This window comes from Montipora foliosa, chromosome 12, assembly GCF_036669935.1.
Source record: "Montipora foliosa isolate CH-2021 chromosome 12, ASM3666993v2, whole genome shotgun sequence".
NCBI classification, from domain to species: Eukaryota; Metazoa; Cnidaria; class Anthozoa; order Scleractinia; family Acroporidae; genus Montipora; species Montipora foliosa.
The window spans coordinates 40453979-40463526 of record NC_090880.1 but is presented as its reverse complement, the minus strand read 5'-3'; the positions used below and the strand labels follow the sequence as shown (position 1 = coordinate 40463526).

General features: G+C 39.0%; 1 protein-coding gene across 1 annotated transcript; it reads left to right on the top strand.

Annotated features, from left to right (window-relative positions):
* Window positions 1-1581: 1581 nt before the first annotated feature.
* LOC137978921 (mRNA decay activator protein ZFP36L1-like) lies at window positions 1582-3739 on the top strand. Its single transcript, XM_068826041.1, has 3 exons — window positions 1582-1789; window positions 1886-2018; window positions 2183-3739. The coding sequence occupies exons 2-3, from the start codon at window positions 1965-1967 to the stop codon at window positions 3026-3028; spliced, it is 900 nt and encodes a 299-aa protein (XP_068682142.1). The 5' UTR covers window positions 1582-1789; window positions 1886-1964; the 3' UTR covers window positions 3029-3739.
* Window positions 3740-9548: the final 5809 nt, after the last annotated feature.

Sequence of the window (9548 nt, the reverse complement as noted above, 5' to 3'; positions counted from 1 at the left end):
CCTTCTTCCCAGAGGCCTGGGAAGAAGAGAGGTCCTGGGATTGGAGATACGATCACTCGATAAATATAGAAGCTTCAAATGTGTCATAGGTTGTCATTCAACAACAGCTCTAGTTCAGTTTTTTGCTCCTCCTACAACATTTGTTTTGTTTCAGACTGTTATCCCAGAGGGTGTTTGAAAATCGATATATGCATGTCAAATTTTGTCGCAGGAACTTTCTGTTACGCTTCATCAGGAAAACTATTCACTAGTGATTCGATTGATCGTGCGTGTTTGATGAAAAGCGCGAAGAAAGCTTTCTCGTTCAATATTTGCGCACAAGCTAAGGAGATTGACATAGAGCAACAACTTAAAATGCCTATTTTAAATTGTCCCTGAATTTAAGATCGACAAATTGTATGTGTTACAGCTCATGTTAGATCATATTAACATTCACAACGACTACTTTTGTAAATTTAAACTGAGAAAGAAAGTATATTCCGAGGCTTCATTGTTTTGGAGAACTGACTGCATCATTAAAGTATATTTTGTCACAGTATTGTAACGTCTGTTTTTTTTAAGCTGGAACGTGAATGCATGAAAGAAAATCATCCGACCTTTTTTGTAACCTGACAGCTCAAAGCTATTATGTTTTTCGTGTGGTCAGTTATCAAATCAAATTATTGCTTTTCCGGAGATCATATTTCGCCTGAAACGGCGCTCCTGTGATAGAAGCGAAGCCAATATGCTCGTATACTTTACACGAAATTGGTTACAGCTATATGAATGGGTGGTTGAGCACGAGACTATCTAAAAAAAAAGAATTTAGAAATGAGGTGAGACGGTTTTTTGAAAGAGTCTTTCAACAAAAACAGAACAACTCTGTGGTCATTGTTTAATTGTTTTCCTTGCACTATCACAGACTCTAATGTTTTGACACATTGCCTCTTCCTGATTGGTTTAAAAGTCAATTTAATCGCTCTTTCCTTTTGTTTTGTGAAGCTGATTTGACACTTCGCATAATAAACAGCCAAAATCACATCTATTTTAAGTAACAGCGGGATTTGATTTCCATACCTGTGAAATGACGTTACAGTTGGAAAAAAAGCCAAGGAGTGATTAATTTGAGAAACGGTGCGTGAATAAAAGGACCATTGTTCTAGGTGCGAGAAATTTGCTTTCAATAAAAAAAATATCAAACAAAGTAAACTTACTCATATACCGAGGAACAAGAATAGAGTCAATGGAAGTAGAATGTTTTTGTTTCAGGCATGCAGTTGAGCTGTTTTTGTCTACGAGGATTTCGGATCACGTGTCACACAAGTGAAATGTGTTCTTTGTTTTTACCCGTTTCGCTTCAATGAAAAGCGTCGCGTGAATAGGCCAAAAATGCCGTCCATTTCATAAAAACAACTTGATCACGAAATCTACAATTGCCATTTTCTCTTTGCTCGTTTCTCGGAATGAAACCTTTCGTACCCGTTGCAGACGCTTGTTTGTTTCACTTTCGAAGTTTTTTTTTTTGATTGACGCTCTAGATGCCGGAGCCAATCAGTGCTCAAGATCTCGACGATGACGCAAACAAAACAGAAATTGGCTTTTGTAAACAGAACGATTGTCAAAAGGGTGTCCTTTAACTCAGGACGCTGATCCCGTCTATTTAGCTGAATGAGCATTGTATTTTGATGTCACGTTTACAAAACATCTTTTTCCACCAAGGCGGCTCCTTCGAGGGACAGAAACGAGTGCTCGGAACGTTTTGAAAGTATTCATTGCGTCGCTTACGAAAAATCCAGCCCCTCACCACGTGGTATATGATAATTAAGTTACCATAGAAATCATTATCTTTTTGACACAAAGATGACACGCCTCTTACGTGCATTTTATATTTGTGTGTTACCCACAGTGTAGCAAATCAGTGGCAAGCAAAAAGGCAATCGAACTTAAGGGAGAACTAGTCTATTAAGACTCCTTTGGCTGGCAGGATGTCCACAGCTCTCGTGTCGGCATTTTACGACGTTAACGATGTTCTTTATAAGGTAAATTTAAATCCTGTTTCATCTTGTGCTTGAAAACAATCTCGTCTATTCATTTTGCGAACTGTCTAAAGTAAGGTTCTTTGTGCGAGGTGATTAAGGACAATTTTAGGGGCTTTCCGACTCTATGATCTCACGTAAACATTTTAATTGTCCCTACCTTTCAGAACAACAGAAATCTTGGTTTAGCCTTTGAACAGAGGCAGAGAACAGATCGCAAGCCACTTCCAATCGGCCAGCCGAGAAGACATTCTTCTTCTGTTTCGACTTCTCGCTCTTCGCCGAATTTGATCACGCTCACTGGTTCGCCAAACAGACGAGAGCGCTCATTGAGCTTGAGTGCCGAAGAAGAGCGAAGGCGATCAAGTTCAAATTCTAGTCGCTACAAGACTGAACTTTGCCGTCCTTTCGAGGAAAATGGGACCTGTAAGTACGGAGATAAGTGCCAGTTCGCGCACGGAGTTCACGAATTGCGCTCGCTCAGTCGCCATCCAAAGTACAAAACGGAGTTATGCCGAACTTTTCACACGATCGGCTTCTGCCCTTATGGACCAAGGTGCCACTTCATCCACAACGCCGAAGAACGAAGAGCCGCTCAAATGATGTTGAGCGGTTCGAGAATTTCGCCTCCATCTCCACTTATCGGTCCGCCTTCTCCACCGTTAACAGAACCAACTTCGCCATTAGCTAACTCGTTAACTCCCCCTTCGCCTTCCCCACTTTCGTTCTACAACGACGACAGTCCTTTGGGAAGTCCTATACACAGCCCTTTACCAATTCCTTCTCCAGCTTCGAACAACGTCTTCACTTTTCCTTCTCAAGCTCAGGATTTTTCTCCGGTTCTCTCACCGTCTATTGGAACTCCACCAGGCGTGTTTTCGCCCGGAATGGAAGTGAATGAAGAAGACGAACTTGATGAAACTGATCCTAATCTTCCACCGACCCCGCCAGATTCCAGCGACGCAGGGCGAAGACGATTGCCGGTCTTCAACAGAATCTCTCTCAATGATTGAGTTTGTAAAAATATTTCTTTTCTTTATCGTTTATACACAAGATTTGTAATTTCTAGGCCATTTAAAGAGGCCTTCAAGTAAACAAAACGCGAGAGAATCAGTTAAGTCGAAATAGGGCTTGAGAATATATATTATATTATATAATTAACCGTATTTTTTGATCAGGACTAATGCACAGAATAATATGCATTGAGCAGTTTTAGAGGTCCTATAGCTATTTATCGAACGAAACAAAAAGAATTATGGACAGGATTGTTGCTAGTGTAAAACACGACATTCCTTAGTGTAAGTTTTTTCATACACGTTTTATATTTGGTCAATAATTACCTGTATATTGTAAAGCTGTGAATAATGGAAGCTAAAATTATATGGTCGTTTTTTGTTTTCCACGTCAACCTCCCTCAATTCCTATCTATTTAATATATTATTTATTTAACTTATAATACCAAGCAATAAGTGCTATTTTGTTACCGAATTTCGAATCAAATCCATAATTTTTGTTACAGTTTAGGTAGAAGAGAATAATTCTTTAATATATCAGTCGTATTTACTTGGACGTAATTTAAACGTAGATAATTTATATTGGATATCATAGTTGGGAACAAGCGTTGCGAGCACTGATTTAAAAAAAATTAAAAGAAAGGATGAATGTTTGTGAAGATAGGAACGCTCTTTTGGAAACAGTTCAGTAAAGGTTCCTCAGAATTTGTAGATCTTCTGTGTTTTGCTTTGTGGTCTTGCAAGAGAGTTGGCGAAAGAGGGGGCGTTGCGCTTCACCGCGATGTGAGACAGTCGTTTGTGTAACAGTTGGCGACAACTATGCCAGGCATCGAAGGCCCCGCTTACACAAGTGTAAAAAAAAAATCGTTTCAGTTTACATCTTCGGCATGCGCAAGCCCTCTTTTTGAACTCTCGCCAGCGGCGAGCTGCCTCGAAAACGAATATCACATGATTACTTGAAGCTTCGGACCAATAGCCTGTGGGTTCTTTTTGCATGAAATCGGAGAGCTCATCGAGAAAGCGATGACAGGGTCAAACTGATGATAGATGGTTTCGTTACGACAGACTGACACAAAAATAACCTCTTTTAGAAGTTTCTCTCTTATTGTAATTGTGCAGGCAGAACGCCTCGACGCGATCGGGTAAGATATCCGTGTCATTTCGGTTTCTCCCAGCCAATGGCAATATATGGTTCAGCTGACTAAGCTCGAACGGTGAATCACGAAAGGGAGGAATTTGCAAGGTTAAACGCATTTGTTTTCCAAGACCTTCCATGATGTCATCAGTGATTTTGCAACACAGTTTAATAGGGTATTTACCGTGGCTGAGCGATATATAAAGCAAACCAATCGAAATGTATACTTAATTTCTGAATATTGGATTTCGAAGCATTTTTGCAATGATGCCAAAGATAACTAGATTTTTACATGGATCAGTTGCTACGAATTGAGGATATCAAGCGAAACGAAATCTGCTTCGGGCACAATTCGAGCAAAATAAAGGTTTGTGCAAAATCTGCATAATGAAGAGAAAATTACATTTTCAACCTCGACTCGGCATGGAGTCATTTAGAATCGCTGCGGTCTCGACTTTTGTTTACATTCGCGATCTTATTCCTATTTGAATTTAAAGACTAAATGGCTCATCTGGTAAGTAATTTTCCGCTACAAAATTTAAAACTTTCTTTAAATTTCCCTCGCAAAAGAGCGGAAGCCAAATGCCTGCGGAGGCAGATACTGTCCTATTTCCGGTGTGTTGGCGGCTGCGGTTTTCCGGTCAGTGAATTTGTCACGTAGCCATGGAGGCAAATACAGTTCCTATTATTTTTAAACTAAAAATATCAACTGTTTTGCATAATAAGTTTGCTTGGAATTAAAAAGAATAAAACACACCAATCAAACACGAAATGTTTGGACCTTTATTTGAGTTTCTTTTGAAATGCCGTAAACGAAAATTTGGCAAAGAACGCACAGAAAAACAGGAAATATAACAAAGCTTCAGTTATTACAAATGATGAAAAGAAGCATGAACATGGACACGATTTACATTCCAAGCACTTAAAATCCTTAAAAGTTCTTGTGCATATAATACACAGATAATGAGCGTTACAAGTGTATTTTTAAACTTTCTTGTTCATGGTTTCCCTTCACCGAGATAATTGATAGTGGTAGTGAAGATGTAGAATTGTTTCAGTAACAAATTTTGTATACACTCATGCACTTTTCGTTTCTCTTTATCTCAAATTCCGCCAGCATCTTCTAGTGACTTCACTGATGACCAAATATCCAGTCACCTATTACCCAATGTTGACAAGTCACTTATTCTTACTAAAAGTGAAAAATGACGTATCAGAACATTCTCCATGAAGTATGACCCCCTCCCTCCCCCAAATACATTAGCTCCCAGGGATTTTCTCCGCGCTTGTTCTCGATGTTGATTCCGAACTTGTTTCCTGCTTTTTTAATCTCATTGCGTTTTTCCTTTCTTCACCTGTCCTCTGGGTGCCGTGCCGTCATTGTTACACAGATTCCCAAAGCGAAATGTTGATTATTTCTTGTCAAAACGTTATTATTCCAGCTTCTTATAAAGTCGATGGATGCTTTGTAAACTATGATGCTTTTGTCCTGGGGGGAGGGAGGGGAAGAAAATGCCATATCGGCAGCCTACGTTACTCACTCACATGTGGGGCGTTTAACTGGGAAGCTTCCAAGACAGACACGTTCTATAAAGCAGACAGTAGCTGACCAAAGTACACAGCTTTAATTCCATGTGATTGTAGTTTTATTTAAAATATAAGGTTGTGCTGTTCGAGGTAAATTTTGTCAAAAAGTCAGTATTTCGCTCGTCAAAGGGTCCTTTTGGTAGGATAAAACAGATCAACAATGTTTACAATAATAACAACACAACATTATTTAATGTTATTCCATTTGGTAAACTTTTGACGAGTGCCTAAAAATGTTCTAAGAACAGATTTTAATAATTTTGCTGTTGTAAGCTACGAGTGCTGTTTCTTAGGAATTTAAAAGCCTATAAGGTTATCCGATTTGCAAAGTATGAAAGTTTAAAACAGAGTAATTTTCTTGTGAAGAATTGATCGGAAATCGTATTGGGCCATCGCTGTTGTGAATTGTTTAACCTAGGATGATAATCCAGAATTTAAAAATCGCATAAACTCATCCAATTTGTAAATTAGGGGGATTTTAATGTATTAATTTACGTGTTTTAAGCCGCGGCGAAGATCAAAAGCCACCCTAATGGAAAAATAACAACATATAGCAATAGGCTCAAGATAAAAATGGCCCTATAAGGGAATATGAGCCGAAAGGCTTAAATTGCCTGCCACGGGTCAATTGTCAGGCTTTGGAAAACATTTTCCTGTTTCAACCAAGAATTAGGGCGGCTTTTTCTTCCTGCTTGTCAGGAAACAAAATGGAAAAAAGAAGTTCGTGTGAATCCATTCAATACTGAATACTGAAACGAAATGATCCAATTGTTGTGCATTGTTTTTCTGTTAAAAGTGTTTTGTTATGTTTGCTATCCAAATAGTAGTCAAATTGAAGCTTAGGTAAAGAGTAAACAAATTCACTTTGACGTTTAAAGCGACAACAAATATTGAAAAACGAAAGATTTGACAAGACTCCTATGCCAACCTGTACAAACGTTACGTTGCAGTATGTTGGGGTGGGGAATCCTTGCCGCACCGAAATAAATCGAAGTGTCTGATGATCACGTACGCAATCATTTTGTGACGGTTTAAAAGTTTTAGGATGGTATTAAGTATCTGCTAATTTCTCCACCTCCTTTTGAAATCCCTGGCATCTTTCATACCACTCTGTGTCTCTCAACCCCCTGCAGATCCGACTAATGAAAAATAACGGCTGGGATGTATCGCATTCTTCTGTTTCAAAATCGTTGCAGTGTTACAGCTTTTCACTGTTTTAAAACAGCCCTTCTTGATTAATTAAGAGCTAGACTGCTTATTGATGAAGACAACACCCCGTGATATCCTTAGGAACACAAGTCATAAGAAGAAGAAGGATTATAACATACGCTTAATAGAAATCCAAGATTTTTTACTGCATTTCGACTAATTTCATTGTCTGTGAGCTTCAGCTATTGAACAAGTTGGCAAAAAGAGCAAAGTAAATAATCGTTTTCGATAGAACTTTCATGGTTTATGACAAGCAGAGGCCTGTGCAGGCTGTCAATTGCCTTAATTCGCCGCAAACATAAATGAACTCCAATTTTTGTCCGATTTTCTCGAGGGTCAAAAACGTTACAAAATATCTTTGAAATGAAACGTAACGAACATTTTCCGCGGCTTAAAATATGACCTTCTTGTCTTGTTACTTTTCAGCACTCTAATTGAAAGAACTGGGGTATTGATTATATATGAAGTTATCAATTAACACAATTCGATAAATTCCAAAAAATTCAACAGCTTCCTTCGCAAAATCGTCACTAGCATGGGGTTACACTTATGCCTGTTCCAGGCGTTCAGTTGGTAAACACGGCGATGTACAGTGTGATGCGTAGAGTTCATAAGAAAAGCGTATAATGGTTGCTAAGACAACGAGATCTTCATCGAGGCGGCGCATTTGTGCCAACCATCAAACAAGGAAAGGGCTCTTTACCATAATAATGTGATTTTCTTGCTACACTGTTATAATTAAAGACAAAAACAAAAAACTTCCCAAACTGATGTCGGAAAATTACGCATTTGCGCGAAGCACTCAAGAGTTATCTCGCCGGCCGTGTCCTTTTCCATCCCGGGATAAACCTCTTGATAGCGATGCGTTGTTCGTTGAAGAGCGTCCGGTCGGCAGCTCGAAAATTTGCCAAAAAATTCTGCACTTTCACAAGCCACTGAACATTTATCTCTGCGAAGTGATAACGGATCAGTCATCTACTGCCCTTGAAAGTTTTAAACGCTGACCAGACAATTTCGATATTGCAGCTTTCAACTGGGGTATCACTTGGCAAACTTGGGCTCACATTGTGCACCAATTTGTTCGCGAGAAACGTTATTCCTTCACAATCAACATAATGGCTGCTAAAAGATGACAGAATCACATTTTCCAAACGGCTGAGTTTAAGTTATTCATATAATTGATGGGTGTGTTACGATTCAGACAAGTCGGAGCCTCAAAGGCGTAAACGATGCGAAAGGTCACAGATTTGTTTAGCTCCGAGCAAGAAGCTTGATAACTATGCTGTCAAGCATGGCACAAAACAGAAGTTGTCTAATTAAGAAAATGGGCTTTGCAAGTCGACCACTTTTACTGAGAACTATTCGAAGAAAATGGACAATTATATAGGATCGCACGCACAGCAACAAAATCCCGTTAATGACTCACGCGTGTTGAAAGTTTATTTCACGTTTTCCAGATAATTTTTGCAGCAATATCACATAACCGTGAGCAGATTACCAATTCATGGAATTCCAAACATTTGTTATGCGGCTTCTTGAATTTTGGCGTCCCTCTGATTTGTGGAGGACACTAGCTGCGACCAACTGACAGGATATTTGAATTCCAAGCGACAAAACACTCCCGCGAGAAGTCTAAAGACAGCATTTTTTTCATATTATCCAAAGGCAATAACAAGCCAGGACGTGACTTGCAAAGCTCTTTAAACGTCAACAAAGACTAAACAAATCTTCATAAAGTTCTAATTCGAAATGATAACACAAAAGAGAAGGGTTGGTTTCACGGCGTTGCCGACGGCATGACATGTAATGGATATCTGAGAGGGGGCTGCTTTCAAAACCGACTGCATAATTTTAGCTTTCTTATTCTTGGCTGAGCCCCAAGGCCTGCCAAGTTTGGTATTCCAGGGAAAAATAGCCTTGCTGTTTTTTTAGGAATAGGATAAAATAAACAACGAAATAATACCGCTCTCCGGAGCCAAACATCAAACCAACGTTAGAAGTTTAAATATAGCCGGCACCAAGGTTTCACCGGAAAAAACAAAGTCCGTTCAGAGGTGACCATGAAAAAATATTTAAAACCTGTTTTCGTTACAGCTGAAGGATTAGAATGACTAAGTTCAATAGCTGACACAAAAACCCAAACAAACAAAGAGAAAAAACACAAAAAAACAAAAAAAACACAATTTTCCAACCAATGATAAATGTGTGGATCTGTTTTGCTTCGAGAATATACCGCTGAAACGGACTGAAGCAGAGGACTGAAATACATGTACAATACAATGAAAGGCGGCACCTTAACGTGTCGCATGTACGAGGCTCAATTCATAACAAATGGACTCAGTAAAATTTAATTTTGTTGGGATTATAAAACGCTTCCAGGGGGTGCTATTTATTTTGCTGAAAACAGCGATTTTAACTTTTTAGCAGAGAGAAAGACCTATTAAATGAAAGCTTTATTATTCCCGGTGGTGCTGTTAATTTAGGTATGCATAGAGAGGTTCGAAAGCGCAGTGCTTTCCTGAGGTTTAATTTATTCCGTCGTTGAAGGTGGTTCTGTACCATATCTGTGACAAGTGTCAAGTGTATTAA

Excerpts from the sequence above, each read along its gene's own strand:
- LOC137978921 (XM_068826041.1), top strand. The coding sequence starts at position 1,965 with ATGTCCACAGCTCTCGTGTCGGCATTTTACGACGTTAACGATGTTCTT. Across the intron at positions 2,019-2,182 it reads TTAACGATGTTCTTTATAAG|AACAACAGAAATCTTGGTTT; the intron begins GTAAATTTAAAT and ends CCTACCTTTCAG.